General features: G+C 38.4%; 1 protein-coding gene across 2 annotated transcripts in view; it reads right to left on the bottom strand.

Annotated features, from left to right (window-relative positions):
- LOC122452376 (membrane cofactor protein-like) overlaps window positions 1-21,363 on the bottom strand; it is a 58,607-nt gene that overhangs the window by 19,246 nt on the left and 17,998 nt on the right. Inside the window, exons 4-9 of one of the 2 annotated variants that reach the window (XM_043485933.1) lie at window positions 19,699-19,784; window positions 16,828-17,022; window positions 8,972-9,154; window positions 8,533-8,577; window positions 7,387-7,425; window positions 5,177-5,215 (exon numbers count right to left, since the gene is read on the bottom strand). In XM_043485933.1, coding sequence (XP_043341868.1) covers window positions 5,177-5,215; window positions 7,387-7,425; window positions 8,533-8,577; window positions 8,972-9,154; window positions 16,828-17,022; window positions 19,699-19,784 — 587 coding nt within the window. Of the gene's footprint in view, window positions 1-5,087; window positions 5,216-7,386; window positions 7,426-8,532; window positions 8,578-8,971; window positions 9,155-16,827; window positions 17,023-19,698; window positions 19,785-21,363 lie in introns of those variants that run through there. The other variant, XM_043485934.1, reaches the window with a different exon arrangement.

Genomic DNA, 21,363 nt, shown 5'->3' with positions numbered 1-21,363 from the left:
ATTCAAAAAACTAAGATCATGGCATCTGGTCCCATCTCTTCTCAGCAAATAGATGGGGAAACAGTGGAAACAGTGGCAGATTTTATTTTCTTGGGCTCCAAAATCGGTGCGGATAGTGATTGCAACCATGAAATTAAAAATGCTTGCTCCTTGGAAGGAAAGGTATGACAAACCTAGGCAGTGTATTAAAAAGCAGAGACATCACTTTGCCAACAAAGGCCTGAATAATCAAAACTTTGCCAGTAGTCCTGTATGGATGTGAGAGTTGACCACAAAGAAGGCCATGAAGTGAAAGTTGAAGGTGTTAGTCTCCAGCAGGCAGATTCTTTACAGTCTGAGCCAACAGAGGAGCCCTCAGAGGTTGAGCACCTATGAATTGATGCTTTCAAATTGTGGTAAGACTCTTGAGCATCCCTTACATTGCAAGGAGAGCAGACCAGTCCATCCTAAAGGAAACGAACCCTGAATACTCATTGGAAGGACTGATGTTGAAGATGAAGCTCCAATACTTTGGCCACCTGATGTGAAGAGCTGACTCACTGGAAAAGACCCTGATGCTGGGAAAGACTGAGGAGGAGAAGCGGGCAACAGAAGATGAGACAGTTGGATGGCATCACCAACTCAATGGACCTGAATTTGAGCAAGCTCCAGAAGATGGTGAAGGACCAGGAAGCCTGGCATCCTGCTGTCCATGGGGCTGCAAAGAGTCAGACATGACTTAGCAACTGAACAACAACAAATGGGTGAGAATGACCTGAAAACTAGCATACGTGATCTTTACAACTAAAGATATAAAGAAGGAACCAATGTGAGACAGGAAAGAGGACCAGAGACATAGTATAAACAAGACCTATAACTCTGGGGAGCTGACCCACAAATTGTGGAATCATTACAATTGCAGAAGCTCTCCCACAGAAGGAGGGGTCTGAGTTTCACATGGGATTCCCCAGCCTGGGGGTCCTGCACTAGGAAGACAAGTCCCGCCCCCCCGCCCCGCCCTCCCCGCCCCAGATTGTTTGGCTTTGAAGGCCAGCATGGCATACTTTTGGGAGATCCAGGGAGTTTTAGGAAAGAGAGGCTCCACTCTGGAGGGTGCAAACAAAACCTCATACACTCGTGTGACCCAGGGCCAAAGCAGCAACTTGAAAAGATCTTGGCTTGGACCTACTTGCTGATCTTGGAGAGGCAGAGGACAATGAGGACTCACTCTGGGGACCAGCGGCTAGCAGCAGCCACTGTTAGGAAACTCATATCACAAAGGCTCTGGTGCTAGCAAGCACCATTTTGAAATCCTCACTCTATCTTATTAGCACTAAGATCGTGATATGACCCTGCCCCCAGGAAGGTGGGCACAATGTTCTCAACACTACAGACCGAGCATTTATTGGAGTGGTAACACAGCCCCACCCACAAGCAGGGAAGTGTCATCCTGTAACCTCCGGGACCCATCCTCGCCCTCCAGAGGGCCCAGGACCTGACCCAGTACGCTGCAGTCAGACCCTAGTCCCTGGTTGTCCTCACCAGTGGGCCAGCACAAGTCCTGGAACCCCATGGGCAGCAGCCCCACCAACTGCAGCCTGATTCCAGCTCCAGGAACTGTCAGCCCTTCAGCCAGCTTCTCCAAGGTCAGACCCCATCCACCAGTGGGACAACGACAGCTCCAGGACACCCTGACACTATAGTCAGCCACGTCAGGAAATGACCAGCCCACCAGGACCTGCCAGGCCATAGCCCTACAGACCAGAAGGCTGACACCTGCCCTGAGGCTCAGAGCCTGTTTCCCCAGCTCTACCAACGAGTCAGCCAGTACAAGCCCGGCTACATAAAATCATCTATATCCGCCATAGATAGTTAAAAGATGAGCAAAACAAAAATATGTAAAATACGATGGAATTAATACAATGGAATTTAAAAAACATTAAACGTGATGGAATGGAGTAAAAATGCAGGGTTGTTAGAATTAGTTCAAAATTAAGAGTTCAGCAACTAAAATATCCATATGTTGGCTATTTGTAAATCTCATGAGAATCACAAAACAAAACTCTATCATAGATACACCCATAAGAAAGAGTAAGGACTCCAACATAACACTAAATATAGTCATTAAACCACAAGTGAAGAGAGGAAAAGAAGAAAGGAACAAAAATGAACCATAAACTTAAGAGCTAAAACTACGAAACTCTTAAAGAGAACATGGAGGACAGCTTCAGGATGTTGGGTCTGGCAGTGATTTCTTGGATATGACACCAAAAGCACAGATACACAGGGTTTCATCAAAACCAAACACTGCTGTTTAAGAAGGGACACTGTCATCAGAGAGAAAGCGGTCCACAGAATGGGAGGGAACTGCACTACATATCTGATGGGGTTAACCTCCAAAATATATTATGAGCTTTTAAAAATTGAAAAAAGATCCAATTCAAAGTTGGGCAAAGGACTTGAACAGATATTTCTCCAGAGAAGATATAGAAAAGACCAACAATATGCACATGAAGAGATAATCAATCACTGATAATTGTAGAAATGCAAATAAAAACCACAGTGAGACACTACTTCTCTTACACTGATATGGATTTTATCAAAAAACAGGAAATAACAAGTGCTGGCAAAAAGATGGAGAAATCAGAACTTTTATGCATCACTGGAGGGAACATAAAATAGTGCAGCTGCTGTGGAAGATTCTACGGCTGTTTCTCAAAAAAATAAACATAGGACTACTATATAACCCAGGAATTTTATTCCTAGGTACATAACCACCAAAATTAAAAATAGGGACTCAGATACTTGAATGCCAATGTTCAGAGCAGCATTATTCAGAATATCCAACAGGTGGAAACAAACCAAGGGTCTTTCAACAAATGAATGAATTAAGGAACCGTGGTTTATATCATAGAACATTATTAAGTTACTAAAGTAATAAAGTTCTGATACATGTTACAAGGTGGATGAACCTTGAAAACATTATGCTAAGTGAAATAAACCAGAAATGATTCCAAGTCTGTGAGGTACCTAGAACAGTGAAATTCATAGACACAGAGAATAGGCAATGGTTAGCCAACCAGTCCATCCTGAAGGAGGTCAGTCCTGGGTGTTCATTGGAAGGACTGATGCTGAAGCTGAAACTCCAATACTTTGGCCACCTCATGCGAAGAGCTGACTCATTGGAAAAGACCCTGATGCTGGGAGGGATTGGGGGCAGGAGGAGAAGGGGACAACAGAGGATGAGATGGCTGGATGGCATCACCGACTCGATGGCCATGAGTTTGAGTAACCTCCGTGAGTTGGTGATGGACAGGGAGGCCTGGCGTGCTGCGATTCATGGGGTCGCAAAGGGTCGGACACGACTGAGAAACTGAACGGAACTGAACTGAACAGGGTTGGAGGAGGGAGAATGGAGAGTTATTGTTTCATAGGCATAATGTTTCATTTTGAGATGATGAAAAGCATTTGGAGATAGATAGTAGTAATGACTGCACAAAAATGTGAATATACTTAATGCCGCTGAAGTGTACAATTAAAGTAGTTAAAATTGTCAGTAAAATAAAATAGAATTTGGTCTAGAAAAACTAACACAGAGCATTTGAGCATCTGAGCCTGAGCATCTGAAAAGGAAGTATTCTGCTGGATGTTAGATGTATCATTGTGCTGTAATCAAAGCGTCCATTTGGTGCTGGGGCACGAATGGGCAGAATTCAGGGGGACAGAAAGATCAGATCACGCATGAATTTTATGTGTGATAAAAACTGGCATTTTCACAAGCTGGAAAGGAGACGACTTACTCAACAAATGGTGCTGCTTCTCATTGGTGTTGGGACCAGCCCAACAACGAACTGACCTGCGGGAGCAGTGCCGCAGAAGAATAAGGGAAAATAAGACTCAGAAATAAAGTGGGGATCAGGGGGCGGATGCCATTTGCAGGCAAAAGCCCAGATCCTAATCCTTGCATGCCTTTGTTGTTAACTTCTACTTCCTTCTACAGATATGCTCTAGAGATATCTGTTCTTTACAATCTCAGATCCCAGATAAACAATGCACAGTCCTCCATGTCAAACCTTCAGGCCTTTCAGGACTTTGTTTAGCTAGTGACACCCATTCTCAGCAACTCCCTCAAGGCTCTGGTTACGGGAACAGTCACTAATGGTTTTCCATCACTCACATCAGTACTTCAACATCTTGTTTTCAAGATGTCTTTCCACAATGTACTTTTTACTGCTCCCAGCCCTTCATGTGGGAGTGATGAGAAAGTCATTTTTATTTTTCAAAGAGGCCCTGTTATAGTACAGGCCTGTACATAGCACATTCCCTACAATTGGATGAAGGCAGGTGGAATGAGGAGGAGCCCAATCTCATTTCCCATGCCATAAAGAATGTGAGATGAATCAGTGATTTAGCACAACCACACAGTCACATTGTGGAAACATTTATGCAATTTAGCATGGAGAATATCTGAAACTTTTTTTAAGAGAGACACAATACTCATAGTCATTAGGGAAAAGATCAAAGGATCCAACTTCCTATTAATGTAAAAATTCTGCACTAATAGATTACCACTGAGATAATAGTTGAGTGAAATATGGTACATATTAAAATCATCATTTAAGAAGATGGGAATAAATCTAACTACAGCTCCAATTCAAGTGGAAAAAGTGCAAATTTCAGAAAAGTATGAACAGCATAATGACATTTTTGGATAAAAAAGAAAAAATGCTAAAATATGTATACCTACAGAAATAAGAATGCTGATGTGTAGAAATAGATTAAAAAGACACCCTAACCTCTAAAGATATTAGCTTAGATAACAGATCAGGGAAAGAGGTGGAGAACTAATCTTTTACTCTGCATGCTTTTGCAATGTTTGCAATTTTATAAATTTATATTAGTATCTACTTACATAATTAAAAGTTGCAGAAAGCAATCTATAGGAAATAGAATAAAATCTTAAAAGAAAACTGACTAGTAAAATAAATCAAAGAGAAAAACTAGAAGAAAATTCCACTTCATGTTAAAAGAGCTTAAATAATAAGTTGACCAAAAAAATATTTCAGCAACCACATAGAAAAATGAACAAATTCAGCTTTATTGATAGTTTAAAAATGTAAATTAGTATATTACATCATTTTCACTCATCACCTTATTAAATTCTAACCAATGTGAGTAAGATAAAGAGATACTGAACCTGCATGACTTGATGTTGTAGTTGTAGCTGGATGAAGACCTGGAAAAATTAATTTGATTCAATTCACCCATTTCATCAATACAAAATTATAGATTTAATTTTGATGTTTCATTCTTTAAGATTATTTCACAAAATGAATTACTTCTCAAAATGAAAAATATACATACTTTCCAAACTATGCTATTCTACTTCTGGAAAGTTAACCTAAACATATATTAACATAAGTACATAAGAATGTATACATAAAAATGTTTACCATAGCTTTGTATTACATAATGGAAATCCTAGAAATTAAAAAATAATAAGTCATAAAGATCATGTATTCAGAATAAATATACAATGCTTTAAAAATACCATCCACATAGTATCATACTACATATTTTGTATCCTTTCTTTTTCACCTCATATTTTGCCCACATTTTTTCATATACACAAAATCACATAATCACATCTCCCTGGAAGGGCATAAAATTCCCAGGCAGCACAGTGGTAAATCCATCTGCTAATATAAGAGACAAAAGAGACGCAGGTTTCCCGGGGTCGGGAAGATGCCCTCGAGAAGGAAATGGCAATCCACTTTGGTATTCTTGCCTGGAAAATTCCATGGACAGAGGAGCCTGGCAGGCTACAGTTAACAGGGTCACAAAGAGTCAGACATGACTGAGCGCACACACGCATAATCACATCTACTTTATACCGTTATATTTCACTAATGATCCTTTTCATAGTCTTTTTCTAACTGATGATAAAAACTCATGTTCTGATGATAAAAACTCTAACTCATGTCCTCTCATGAGGAATTTTGATTTTTATATTTTAAAAAAGGTCCCTGTAATTTATCTTCTTTATAAACTTGTTCTCACAATTCTGTCTTCTTTTAAACACTAAACTGGATCAGTGTTTTATAAATGCTTTATGAAATGCTTATAGTCAACTCTTTCAAAAGAGCATATCAACATAGTTACCACAGTGCAGATTCCCACTAGGACCATGTGATTAAACATTGGTGGGTCAATGAGTAAATATATGTAATCTTTATATATCACCCACCAAAAAAAAAAAATCTCTTTCCCCACAAAACTTCACAGCACTCACCAAGGTACTCAATGAGTCTACTCAGTGAGGGTACCAGGTTTATAGTAATTATAAAAAGATGTTCCAATTACCATATTAACATGAATGCTGCTGCTGCTAAGTCGCTTCAGTCCTGTCTGACTCTGTGTGACCCCATAGACGGCAGCCCACCAGGCTCCGCCGTCCCTGGGATTCTCCAGGCATGAACACTGGAGTGGGTTGCCATTTCCTTCTCCAAGGCATGAAAGTGAAAAGTGAAAGTGAAGTCGCTCAGTCGTGTCCGACTCTTTGTGACCCCATGGACTGCAGCCCACCAGGCTCCTCCGTCCATGGGATTTTCCAGGCAAGAGTGCTGGAGTGGGGTGCCATTGCCTTCTCCGGTTAACATGAATAATGCCCCTCAATTCCTCAAAATGTTAGGGCAGAAGGAAAAAAACAAACAGGAAGGCAGTAAGTGACATTTGAGTCATTAAACAATGGGAAACTGGAACCTATAGAAATGATGTTACTTGAGTGAGGTAACATATTCATTCAGAATAAATATATAATGCTTTATGAGTGAGGTCTGCCCAGGCTAGTGCTGTTCCTATCATTCTTCTTGTCTCTTGCTTCTGCTGAAACCTAAGAGAAGCCAGCAATAGCAGCCCTGAAATCAGGAAGACAATTCCTCCCACCACATCAAAGTAGTCTCCCAAGTCTTAGGCAAGAGTAACTGATCAGTTCCTGTCTCTGCCAGAAAACCCCCATTTCATTTCAATAAATAAGGGCAAATCTTACAAATGTATGTTAGTATACTACTTATGTAATTAAGAGTTATAAAAAGCAATCTATACTCAATAGTATAAAATCTTACAATTTTATACAAGTGACTAGTAAAATAAGACAAAAAACCTAAAAGAAAATTCCACTTCATGTTAAAAGGGCTTTAACTTATAATGAGTTCTGATAAGTTAACAAGAAAAACACTTCTGAAACCACACAGAAAAAATGAACAGAGGTCCAAAAATCAGTGAAAGTAGATTAAAAAATTCAGCTTCATTGATAATTAAAAATGCAACATTAGCACATGATATCATTTTTCACCCATTGCCTTATTAAGTTCTAAACTATGTAGATAGGATAAAGAGGTACTGAACCTGTTGAACTTGACACTGTAGTTGTATTTGGATGAGGACCTGGAAAAATAAATTTAACTCAATTCATCAGTCTCATCAGTACACAATATAGAATTAATTTTGATTTTTCATTTTTTAAAAGATTACTTCTCAAAATGAAAAATATACATACTTTCCAAACTCTGTTATTCTACTTCTGGGAAGTTAACCTAAAGAAGTATGTATACAAGTATATAAAATTGTACGTGTAAGAATGTTCACTATAGCTTTGTATTATGTAGAAGGTAGCAAGTAATAAATCATAAAAATCCTGTCTTCCCACTCTTTTCCTTGTCTTTTACTTCTGCTGCAACCAAAGAGAAGAGCCAGCAGTCCAAACAGTCGCTCAAGTCTTAGGAAGAGTAGCTGATCAGTAGTCCCTGCCAGAAAGTCTCTATTTCATTTCAATAAGTAGGGACTTTTCCTGCCCTTCAGTTATTATAAAACTTATTTTCTGCTGCCACAAAAAAAAGCCCAGTAAAGAAAAAAATAATAATTGCATAAGTTGGAAGGAGGTGGGGGTGAGGACTAGAAACACCAATCTTGTTCTGAAGACAGCAGAAATTTCTCAGTTAAAATTATACTACTGAAAAAGAATCAAATTCCTCACTGGCAGGAAAATGAAACACATTCTTGGACCCAGATGACACCCTGTACAGGTGTCAACAGATCACTTTTAAAATGAATAAATGATCACTGTTGATGGCACAGATAACGTACACGTTAAAAAACAGAAGCCGTGGATCTTCCTCTGCACTAATACTAATTACAGTGAAACTGGGCATTAGGTGAGCTCCCTTTAAGAGCTTTCTAGACACCAGGCACTGTGCTAAGTGCTTTAAATGCATTCCATTGTAACTTTACTATTCACACAGTGAGGGAGGCATTCAATCATTACACATGTACATAAGCAAGTTTACACACATTAGCTAAGTTTAGGCATCTGTTTATGCCTGTGGACTATAGTAAATAATTTTAGACTAAGTACAAAAATGGCTGTAAGTGCATCCTCCCTCCTTCTCTGACCAAAAATTACAGCGAGTGTAAATCACCAGACACTTAAAGGATTTTGAAAATTCACAAAGAATTTAAAGGATATTGACAAATATGAGCAGGACTTTATGAAACCTGAGGCATGGGTAGTGGAAGGCTTAGTAGTAGCAGCAACTGGCGCTGGAAAACAAAAATATAAACTCATTGAATTACTTGGAATTTATCACTCTGTTCATTTACATGAATTATGCTTTTCATACTTATTTATGTAAAAATGCAATTGCTTTCATTTACACTAAAAAATGTTTCCTATCCATTTTACGTGTAAAGATGTTGAACAAGAGAAACTTACGCATCTGTGATGTACGTAACATCACATTTTAAGAGCCTATAAAAGGACAGAAAAATCAAAACAGCAGCTTTCTTTGTGAATTAGTTGTCATGCATGTAACATGGAAATGGCTACAAGGCAGATATGTGTACTAAGATTGTTTCTTTTCTGTTATTGTGTATCATCAAAATTTATTGTCAAAAAATAAATCTAAAAAAAAAAAGGAGAAAGACACCTTCATACCTTGAGTACACGTTGGTATCGTGGGCTCCCAAGTACTGTTTGCGTTACAGACAATTGTGCTGCTGCCATGAAGGGAGAAACCCTGGTTACATTTAAATACAACTTGCGTTTTGTAGTAAAATTTTCTTCTAAATCCTGATACTATCATTCCATGTTCAACAACTGGATAGTCACATTTGACCACTGAAAAGTGGAGAAATTAAAAAATTAATGGAAATCTGCTTCACATAGGGGCAAAAATCTAGTACAAAGTAATAATTACCAGTGGGAAGAAAGAAGCAAAGAATGAAAGGCAGGATGTTAATTGAAAAAAAAAAGAAAAAAGATTATTTGTGCATTTGACTTCCAGGGAAACAGATTTAGAGGAATCCAATGTTTTTCTACTAAGAACAGACTATCATTATAGTTTATTGGTTTTTCTACATTTTTTTCCCCCAGTGCTGACAAGTTTTGAAAAGGTCTGACTATCAGATATAAATTCAGGGTAAGTTCAAAAGTGACTTTTGATATTCTTCAGCTCTAGGATTTTTTTTAGCTCATGCTGAGACTAATTACATACCATGCTCTTTTAGAAAGGTAGTAAAGACTTTTGGAGAAGGTAATAGTTGGGCTCAAATTTAAAAGTTTAAAATTAGCCAGTCATGAAAAAAATACGAAAAAAAAATAAAGTTTTCAGACGGCAAAAACACACAGGAATTGGGATGTTCAAGAAACACAAAGGCCAATGTAATTAGGACAGTGTTTTCCAAATATTTTGGACTACAACCCAGAGATCAAGAAACAATTTTTAAGTTGTAAAGCAGTATGCAAGCATGCAGACCCAAGATAAGGTTTCAAGTTAATACTTAGCCCTCACACCAGTGTGCTCTGCTATTTCCCATTCTACTCTGCTTCTCCAGAAGTATATTACAGATCATGACACTCTAGCTTGACTTCAGGATCTACTAATAGGTTTTGCAGAACTTGGAAACAAAGCAAAACCAAAAAGCGCTGGACTGGGCAGTGACTTCAAGAGAATATCTTATGAGATTAAATCTGCAATAGATGCAAGTGAAAAAGTGAAACTGATAGTCACTCAGCCTTGTCCGACTCTCCGAGACCCTACGGACTGTAACCCGGCAGGTTCCAACTGACAGGACGTTCTCGGTTGTTTCCAGTGCGGGATGATTATGAGTAAGGATGCTATGAACATTCTCATGGAGGTTTCCACCTGTACATGTTTTCATTTGACTTGGATCGCTGAGTGTTAGTCCCTCAGTCACCTTCAACTCTTCGCGACCCTGTGAAACATAGTCCACCAGGCCCCTCTGTCCACGGGATTCTCCAGGCAAGGACACTGGAGTGAGTTGCCATGTCCTTCTCTAGCGGATCTTCCTGACCCAGGGATCAAACCCTTAAGTGGATGCTTAACTGTATAAAATATTGCTAAATTGTGTTCCAAAATAGTCATACCACTTTGCATTCTTAACAGTAATGTATTGGAGTTTCAAATACATCATATCCTTACCAAAACATGGAATGATCAGTTACTCGTTTTAATTTCAGGCATTCTAATAGGTTTCTAGTGGTTTCTCATCATGGTGTTAAATTAGATTTTTGTTATTACTAATGATATTAAGCAACATTTCATATACTACATTGGCATTCACATTTCTTCTTTGGTGAAAAATTCTATTCAAACATGTTCCCCCCTTTTTTGTAAATTGGGTTGTTTTCTTCATATTGTTTTGAGAGTTCTTTATTTATCATAGCTTTAAGTCCATTCAGAAATGTCCTTGGCATATATTTTATCCCAGTCTATGGCTCTTTTTTCATTCTCCAATGTGTTTGAGAGCAGCACTTCTGAGATTTTAAGAAGCCTGGTTTATTTACTTTTCTTTAAAGGATAATGATTTTAAGGTTTTCAAAGAAATCTTTGGTTACTCATAAATATTTTCTATCTCTTCCCATAAAGTCTTAGAGTTTAGGTCTTACATTTGAATCTATGATCAAGTATCTTTTCCAAATCAACCACAAGAAGAAAACTGGAGGAAAATGCCACATGGAAACCAAAAAACATGTTCCTAAACAGTCAATCATTCACTGAAGAGATCAAAAAGAATATAAAAATATTTTTTAAGAGTAATGAAAATGAAAATGGTGTGTTTCAAATCTGTGCAACACAGGAAAAGCAGTCTAAGAGAGAAGCTTATAGCCATACAGGTTTACTTCAGGAACAAGAAAAGTCTCAAGTTAACAATCTACACTTACACCCATAGCAATAAAAGAACAACCCTCCCCACAAAATTTGCACAAGGAAGAAAATAATAAATAACAGAGTGGAAATAAATGACATTGAGCTAAAAAACAATGAAGATAAGAGATGGTTCTTTGAAAAGATAAAATTGACAAACACATAGCCACACTCATAAAGAAACAAAAGAAAGGATCCAAGTAAGAGAAATAAAAAATAGAGGTTACAACCAATACCACAAAAATACAAAGGATCATAGAGAATACTATGAACAATTATGCATCCAAAGTTGGAAAACCTAGAATAAATGGATAAATTCTCAGAAACATTCACTCTCCCAATACTGAGTCCAGAAGAAATAGAAAATGTGAATATACCGACTACTAGTAATGAAATTGAATCAGTAATCAAATAACTCCAAACAAACAAGGATTACGTGGGTTCACAGGTGAATTGCAATAAACATTTAAAGAACAGTTAACTTCTACTTTGAAAGACAGTGTATAGAAATGAATAAAGCGAGCCATCAGTTCAGTTCAGTCGCTCAGTCGTGTCTGACTCTTTGCGACCCCATGAATCGCAGCACGCCAGGCCTCCCTGTCCATCACCAGCTCCCGGGGTTTACTCAAACTCATGTCCATCGAGTTGGTGATGCCATCCAGCCATCTCATCCTCTGTCGTCCCCTTCTCCTCCTGCCCCCAATCCTTCCCAGCATCAGGGTCTTTTCCAATGAGTCAACGCTTCGCATCAGGTGGCCAAAGTATTGGAGTTTTGGCTTCAACATCAGTCCCTCCAATGAACACCCAGGACTGATCTCCTTTAGGATGGACTGGTTGGATCTCCTTGCAGTCCAAGGGACTCTCAAGAGTCTTCTCCAACACCACAGTTCAAAAGCATCAGTTTTTCGGCACTCAGCTTTCTTCACAGTCCAACTATCACATCCATACATGACCACTGGAAAAACCATAGCCTTGACCAGACGGACCTTTGTTGGAAAAGTAATGTCTCTGCTTTTTAATATGCTCTCTAGGTTGGTCATAACTATCCTTCCAAGGAGTAAGTGTCTTTTAATTTCATGGCTGCAATCACCATCTGCAGTGATGTTGGAGCCCCCCAAAACAAAGTCTGACACTGTTTCCACTGTCTCCCCATCTATTTGCCATGAAGTAATGGGACCAGATGCCATGATCTTAGTTTTCTGAATGTTGAGATTTAAGCCAACTTTTTCACTCTCCTCTTTCACTTTCATCAAGAGGCTTTTTAGTTCCTCTTCACTTTCTGCCATAAGGGTGGTGTCATCTGCATATCTGAGATTATTGATATTTCTCCCGGCAATCTTGATTCCAGCTTGTGCTTCTTCCAGCCCAGTGTTCCTCATGATGTACTCTGCATATAAGTTAAACAAGCAGGGTGGCAATATACAGCCTTGATGTACTGCTTTTCCTATTTGGAATCAGTCTGTTGTTCCATGTCCAGTTCTAACTGTTGCTTCCTGACCTGTATGTAGGTTTCTCACGAAGCAGGTCAGGTGGTCTGGTATTCCCATCTCTTTCAGAATTTTCCACAGTTTATTGTGATCCACACAGTCAAAGGTTTTGGCATAGTCAATAAAGCAGAAATAGATGTTTTTCTGGAATTCTCTTGCTTTATCGATGATCCAGCGGATGTTGGCAGTTTGATCTCTGGTTCCTCTGCCTTTTCTAAAACCAGCTTGAACATCTGGAAGTTCACGGTTCACATATTGCTGAAACCTGGCTTGGAGAATTTTGAGCATTACTTTACTAGTGTGTGAGATGAGTGCAATTGTGTGGTAGTTTGAGCATTCTTTAGGATTGCTCTTCTTTGGGATTGGAATGAAAACTGACCTTTTCCAGTCCTGTGGCCACTGCTGAGTTTTCCAAATTTGCTGGCATAGACTAGGGGAAAATAGAACTACCATATGATCCAGAAATTTACTTCTGGGTATTAATCCAAAGAAAGCAAAACATTATTCAGAAAGATTTATGCAGCACTTTTTTCATTATAGCATTTTTTTACAATAGCTAGGAAGTTCAGTTCAGTCACTCAGTCGTGTCCGACTCTTTGTGACCCCATGAGCCACAGCACTCCAGGCCTCCCTGTCCATCACCAACTCCCAGAGTCCACTCAAACCCATGTCCATTGAGTCGGTGATGCCATCCAACCACCTCATCCTCTGTCATCCTCTTCTCTGTCAACAAACTGTGGACAATTCTTAAGGAGATGGGACTAACAGATCACCTTACCTGCCTCCTGAGAAACCTGTGTGGAGGTCAAGAAGCAACAGAACCGGATAAGGAACAATGGACTGGTTCAAAATTGGGAACGGAGTATGTCAAGGCTGTATTTTGTCACCCTGATTATATAATTTATATGCAGGCTACATCATGTGAAATACTGGGCTGGATGAAATATTAATAACCTCAGATATGCAGATGACACCACCTAACGGCAGAAAGCTAAGGGGAACCAAAGAGCCACCTGATGAAGGTGAAAGAGGAGAGTGAAAAAGCTGGCTTAAAACTCAACATTCAAAACAAGAAATTATGGCATCTGGTCCCATGACTTCATGGCAAATAGGGAAAAAATAGAAACAGTGACAGACTTTATTTCCTTTGGGCTCCGAAATTACCATGGATGGTGGTTGCAGCTATGAAATTAAAAGACGATTGCTCCTTAGAAGAAAAGGTATAGCCAACCTAGACAGCATATTAAAAAGCAGAGACATCACTTTACCAACAATGGTCCATCTAGTCAAAGCTATGGTTTTTCCAGTAAACATGTATGAATGTCAGAGTTGGACCATAAAGAAGGCTGAGTGACAACAGAATTGATGCTTTCGAACTGTGATGCTGAGGAAGACTCTTGAGAGTCCCTTGGACAGCAAGGAGATCAAACCAATCAATCCTAAAGGAAATCAACTCTGAATATTCATTGGAAGGACTGATACTAAAGCTGAAGCTCCACTATTTTGGCCACCTGATGTGAAGGGCCAACTCACTAAAAAATACCCTGATGCTGGGAAAGACTGAAGGCAGGAGGAGAATGGGATGACAGAGGGTGAAATGATAGGATGGCATCATCAACTCAATGGACATGAGTTTGAGCAAGCTCTGGGAGATAGTGAAGGACAGGAAATCCTAGTGTGCTGGAGTTCATGCGGCTGCAAAGAGTCGGACACGACTTAGTGACTAAACAATAAGATATGGAAGCCACCTAAGGGTAGTAACGGGTGAAAAAGATGTGGTATGTATACAATGAAATATTACCCAGTCACAAAAAGAATGAAATCTTTCCATTCATGACAGCATTGATGGACCTAGAGGGTATTATGCAAAGTAAAATGTCAGTCAGAGAAAGACAAATACCATATGATTTCATTTACATGTGGGATCTACAAAATAAAACAAATGGGCTAATAAAACAGAACTAGATTCATGGATACAGAGAACAAGTGATTGACTGAGAGGAGGTGGTTGGGAGGATGCGCAAAATAAAAGAAGTGGATTAAAAGGCACAGATTTCCAGTTATCAAATAGATAAGCCATGAGGCTACGACATACACAATAGACAATATAGTCAATAGTTCTGTACTTACTCTAAATGGTGACAGATGGGAACAAGACATCATGGTGATCAACTTGCTTTGATCTTGTAAATGTCAAATTGCTATCTTGTACACCATCTGGTCTTGGCATCAGAGAAATGCTGTCCTCATGAAATGAGTTGAGGATTCCCTCCTCTTGTATTTTCTTAAGGCTTTGGGTAGAACTGCTATCATCTATTCCTTAAATGTTTGGTAGAATTCCCCAGTGAGGACACGGGGCTTATAGTACTCTTTGAGAGAAGGTTTAAGCTGTCAAATTTATAGGCATACAGTGTTTTGTTTTCTTCCTTATTATTCTTCAAATGTCTGTAGGATATTTTGTGCTGTTCTCCTTTTCACTCTTGTAATTGGTAATTTGTATCTTTTTTCCTGTCGGACTGTCTATAAGTTTATATATTTCATCTATTTTCTCTAAGATTTCTTTGATTATCCCTGTTTTGTGTCTCTTCTCAATTTCATTCATTTCTAACTTTATTATTTCCTTGTGTTTTCTTGCTTTGGGTTTAATTTGCTCTTCTTTTTTAGTTTCTTATGGTAGAACTTAGATGATTGATCTGAGACTTTTCTGTTTTTCTAACATAAGTATTTCACAGTAAAAATATCTTTCTGAGCAATACTTTTGCTGTATCCCACATCTTTTGATATATTGATCTGCTGTGTTCTAATTCTATTTGATTCAAAACACTTCCTAACTGTTCTTTTGACTGCTTCTTTGACTCATGGGTTCCTTAGTAGTGTCTTGCATACTTTTCAAATATTTGGGAATTATACATATAACTTGTTTTGATTTCTGCATTCATTATATTGTGATCAGGTACTATACAGGTAAAAGTTTCAATATTTTAGAAATAAATGTGTTAAAAAATAAAGTGTGATATTAGAGAATGTCCCATGTACATTTGGAAAGAATAAATATTTTGCTATCATTCAGTATCTCCTTCAAGAATCACATATCCTCCTGTGTCTCCCTGCTTTCGGTTAACGTGAAGTCATCAATCACTGTTGTTGAAACAAATTTTGTCCAGAAGTTAACAATGTTATCAGTGAGTGGGTCAGTCTTTCTTTTTTTGTGTGTGATTCACTATTTTTTATTATTGTAGCTGACATACAATATTGTATTAATTTCAGGTATATAACATAGTGATTTGATTTTTTTTTTTGATTTGATATTTTTTATTCACTCTGCTAGTTACCATCTGTCACCATGGAAAACTGTTAAAATATTATTGACTCTATTTCCTATGCATATATTATATTCCTGTGACTTATTTATAACTGGAGGTCTGCACCTTGCTAATTCCCTCACCATTTGTCTGTCCTCCCTTGTCGCTCCCCTCTGGCAACTATCAGTTTGCTTTCTGTATTTATGAGTCTGTTTCTGTTTTGTTTGCTCCTTTGTTTTGCTTCTTAGATTCCACATATAAATGAAATCATAAGGTATTTGCTTTTCTCTAACTTAGTTCACTAAGCATAGCACCTTCTATGTCTATAGTATTGCCACAAATGGCAAGATTTCGCTTTTTTATGGCTGAGTAATATTCCATTACACACCTACACTATACCACACCACATCTTCTTTATCCATTCATATATTGATGGATACTTAGTGGGTTAGTCTTTTAATATTCCTGTAGCCAGAACTGTCAGAGATCTTGTAATACAAGATAAAATTTTCTTATTTCTTAAGCCAGGGTGTGTTGAGTTTTCTGATGCTTTCAAACAAACAAGAAAACCAAAAAGTTCTAGCTCATGCATATACACAGTAGCTCATGATGTATAAATTGGAATGCCAAGGACATGTGGAATGACTGGTGGGGAAATCTACAATTAGAATTATCTTTTAATTTGATTTGACCAATATTTAATTGAATTAGAAGTCAGTTTAGCAAGAGGAGTGACTATTTATGACTGTTTTGTTTACTTGTAGGTAAAACTATTTATGAAGTGCTTCCATGGTATTTGAGGACTCAGAAGGAAATAAATGGAAATATTATTACCTTTACACTCCGGAGGGTCACTGCTCCATCTGTCATGATCAACACAAACAAGCCTGCTCTCTCCAACAAGAGAATATTCATCTGGTCCATTTGAAGGATCACACACATAAGTTACTATTTCATTATATTGATATTCATCCTTGTAAATGGTAAATCTTCCATTTTTTATATTTCCAGGTGTGGAACACAAAATCCCTTTAAAGCGGGGAAAAGGACATGAAGCAAAGATAAAATAGTAAGACAGCATTAGCAAAGTCCTATGAACTTCCTTCAAATAATTCATAATATATGATTAATATAAGCTAGCTGTGACTCCCAATATCCAATCAGAAGAAAGTCTCTATGTCAAATGTATTATCTCAAATTCAAACCATTAATTTAGAAGTTAACTTTTAGAATAAAGCTTATTTTCTGAAATATGATATACATATATTTATCTGCAAGGCCATTCTAAGTTTTGTTTCATCATCATAAAAGAGGCTGACAATTTAATGCTAAAATGTACTTGTGATTAAAAATAAAACTCTGTGCTAAGAAAATCCTTTATGATTTATAAATACCTCCACTAACAAATTGATTGTTAACATTGATACTGAGTATTACTGTCGTTTTTCAATTTCATCCCTATGAGAGTAAGGTTAAATTTTTCAGAGGCTACAAACTATGTGATTTTGCAATAGGCTGAATCCAAATGTCTTCCTTTAAGCCAGATATTAAAGTAATTTGCAGACTTCCTTGGTGGTACAGTGGATAGGAATCCATATGTCAGTGCAGAGGACATAGGTTTGATCCCTGGTCTGGGAAGATTCCACATGGTGTGGGAAGCTAAACTTGCGGACCACAACTACTGAAGCCAGAGCGTTCCAGGACCTGCAAACCGCAACTAACGAGCGCCTGTGCTGCAACTACTGAAGCCCTGCATCGAGAGCCTGTGCTCTGCAACAAGAGAAGTCACCACAATGAGAGGCCTGTGCACTGAAAAGACTAGCCTCCAGGATTCTTGCCTAGAGAATCCCAGGGACAGAGGAGCCTGGTGGGCTGCTGTCCATAGGGTCGCACAGAGACAGACACGGCTGAAGCACTCAGCACGCATGCATGCATTGGAGAAGGAAGTGGCACCCCACTCCAGTGTTCTTGCCTGGAGAATCCCAGGGACCAAGGAGCCTGATGGGCTGCCGTCTATGGGGTCGCACAGGGTCGGACACGACTGAGCGACTTAGCAGCAGCAGCAGCGGCAGATCACAGGAAAACATGTGCAAAATCACCAGCTATTACAGAAATTCAAATCAGAAAGACAATGACATATCACCTCACACTGGTCAGAGTGGCTATCACCAAAAAATTCCACAAACAACAAATGCTGGAGAGGCTGTGGAGAGAAGGAAGCCCTCCTGCACTGTTGGTAGGAATGTAAATTGGCACAGCCACTATGGAGGACAGTATGGAGGTTCCTTAAGAAACTAAAAATAGAGCCACCATATGACCCTGCAATCCCACTATTGGGCATATATCTAAAGAAAAACATGGCTCGAAAAGATACATTCACCCCAATGTTCATTGCAGCACCCTCTATGCTGGCCAAGACATGGAGACAACCTAAGTGTCTATCGACAGAGGAATGGATAAAGAAGAGGTGGCATATATACACATATACACACAATATATATACACAGCCATTAAAAAGGATGAAATAAGGCCATTTGCAACAAAATACAGATGGGCCTAGAGAGTGTGATCTTGAGTGAAACAAGTCAGACAGAGAAAGAGAAACATCATATGGCATCCCTTGCATGTGGAAACTAAAAAGAAATGATACAAATGAACTTACTTAGAAAACAGAAAGAGACTCACAGACTTAGAAACAGAAAGAGACTTAGAAACTTAGAAGACTTAGAAACTTAGAGACTTAGAAACAGAAAGAGACTCACAGATTTAGAAAACAAACTCAGGGTCGCCAAGGGCAAGGGTTAGTTAAGGACTTTGAAAAGGTCATGTACACAGTGCTATATTTAAAATGGAAAACCAACAAAAACCTATTGTATAGCACATGGAACTCTGCTCAATGCTATGTGCCAACCCGGATGGGAGGGGGCTTTGGGGAAGAATAGACACATGTATATGTACGGATGAATTCCTTCACTGTTCACTGAAACTATCACAAAATTATTAATCAACTATACTCCAATACAAAATGATTTTGGTGTAAAAATAAATTAATTAATTAAATAAAATAAAAAGAGTAGCCTCTTGCTCACAGTAATTAGAGAACGCCTGTGCATAGTAACAAAGACCCAGCATAACAAAAAATAAATTAATTAACTTTAAAAAATTAAAAGTGTGCATGGAATCTAGAAAAAGATTAAGTAATATGGAAAAATGTAAAACAGTACCACAATTCTCACTATTTGTTTTAAAATTTTTTGATTTTTCATAAAAATTTGTTGCATATATTTACATGTATTGAGCTTGCTCTTCTTAAAAATGAATTAATAATTATTAAAAAAATTTTCAGCTTTAATTCCAATATAATAAATATCAATAGACATAACCCATATAAAGAAAAGCTCTTGGGTGTCTACTTTAGTTTAAAAGAATAAACAGGTCCCTGCATCAAAAGCGCTTCCCTTGAAGTTCAACTGGTAAAGATTCTGCTGGCGATATGGTACACCTCGGTTCAATCCCTGGGTTGGGAAGATCCTCTGGAGAAGGAAAAGGATACCCACTCCAGTATTCTGGCCTAGAGAATTCCATGGACTGTATAGTCCACGGAGTCACAAAAAGTCAGACACAATTGAGTGCCTTCACTCACAGTCACCACATCAAAAAGTTTGAGAACTGCTGCTCTAGATTCTAAAGAGGGGATGTACTTACTTTCACATATTGGGGAATCATCATTCCAGCTCACATTGTTTTCAGAAATTTCACAATGTAGAATTCTTTCTCCAATCAGATAAAAACTAAATGAGAAAAGAAAAGTTACTATGTTCTTTAGCAATTAGAAGATGTGGATAACAATGAAAAAAAAAGTTTTTAGGGTTGTCTTTCTACATTATAGTAAATTGAGGAAGAAGTTTCTTAAAATATCATGGATATGCTAAATCTGGAACTCAACTGAATAGAGAGTTCTGCATGTGGACCCACTTCGGCCTACAGTAAAATGTGCAAATTACTGTCACGCTTGTCAGTGTAGCCCGTCTGCTGCCTCTGGCACGTGTATCACACACTCACTTCTACTCTTTGCTCACACCATTTTGCTCAGTAAGGACTAAGCAGAGAGATCAGGGCCCTAGAACTTGCCTGCCTGGGTTCAAGTTCCAGCTCCATGACTGCCTTGAGCTTGAGAAATCCCTTAATGCTTCCTTAATGCTTCCCCTACACAACTCGTGGGGTTGTTCTGAGGATTGGATGAGTTAGCCTCTGGCACACAGTGAGTACTAGGCAAGTTTTAACTCTTATTAATATTTTTAGATCAGAATACACACCCACCTTCTTTTACTGCTCTTAAACTTTCTGAGATTTTAACAAACTGAAGGTGCGTGGCAACCCTGCATCAAGCAAGTTTATTTGTGCCATTTTCCCAACAATGTTTGCTCAGTTTGTTTCTCTTGTCACATTGTGGTAAATATCACATATTCCAAACTTTATAACTATTATTATATTTGTTGTGGTCATCTGTGATCAATGCTATTGAATGTTACTACTATGACTTACAGCGGGCTCAGATTTGGCAATATGCTATTTTAAAGTTAATGTATGTACGCTTTTTAGATATAGTTCTACTACACACTTAGTAGACTATGGTATATGTTGTTGCTGTTGTTTTTGTAAACATATGTAAAAAGCTCGTTTGACTTGCTCTATTGTGGTGGTCTGGAACTGAACGTGCAACATCTCCAAGGTATGTCTTCACCTTCCTAGGATTATGGGTTCCCCTTGGTGGCTCAAGGGTAAAGAATCTGCCTGCAGTGCAGGAGACCCAGGTTCGATCCCTGGGTTGGGAAGATCCCTTGGAGTAGGAAGTGGTAACCCACTCCAGTTTTCTTGCCTAGAGAAGCCCATGGACAAAGGAGCCCAGTGGGCTATAGTTTATAGGGTTGCAAAGACTCAGACATGACTCAGTCACCTGACTTCTTAGGAATAGCTCAGGAATACTCCTACTTGATGAAATCTCTGATGATTTAAATTCACAATACACACTCTCCTCCTTCTGGAAGTTCACTGTAATGATTGTGAGTGATTCTATCTATTTGATACTTCTTATTTACTACTATGCTTTGACCCCTCTCTGTATATGCTGTATTTCTCAAGAAGGATACAACTTCTTTAGGAAAAATCTACGTATTAAGAGTTTTGGCATCCCTCAAAGTATCTAGCTGAGCCTCTCTATATAAATATTCACTGAATGTTCCATTACTTTTAATTGACTACATTAAAAAATACCCTATCTGCTTCCAGCTGACTTTTTCCACAAGGCTCACTCATTGATTTTAGATTGCAATGTGTATTTCTTTTTTTTTCCATTTTGCAATGTGTATT

The sequence above is a fragment of the Cervus canadensis genome, chromosome 13 (genome assembly GCF_019320065.1).
Source record: "Cervus canadensis isolate Bull #8, Minnesota chromosome 13, ASM1932006v1, whole genome shotgun sequence".
NCBI classification, from domain to species: domain Eukaryota; kingdom Metazoa; phylum Chordata; class Mammalia; order Artiodactyla; family Cervidae; genus Cervus; species Cervus canadensis.
Note: the sequence above shows the minus strand (reverse complement) of the source record. Positions and strands in the feature narration are given on the sequence as shown.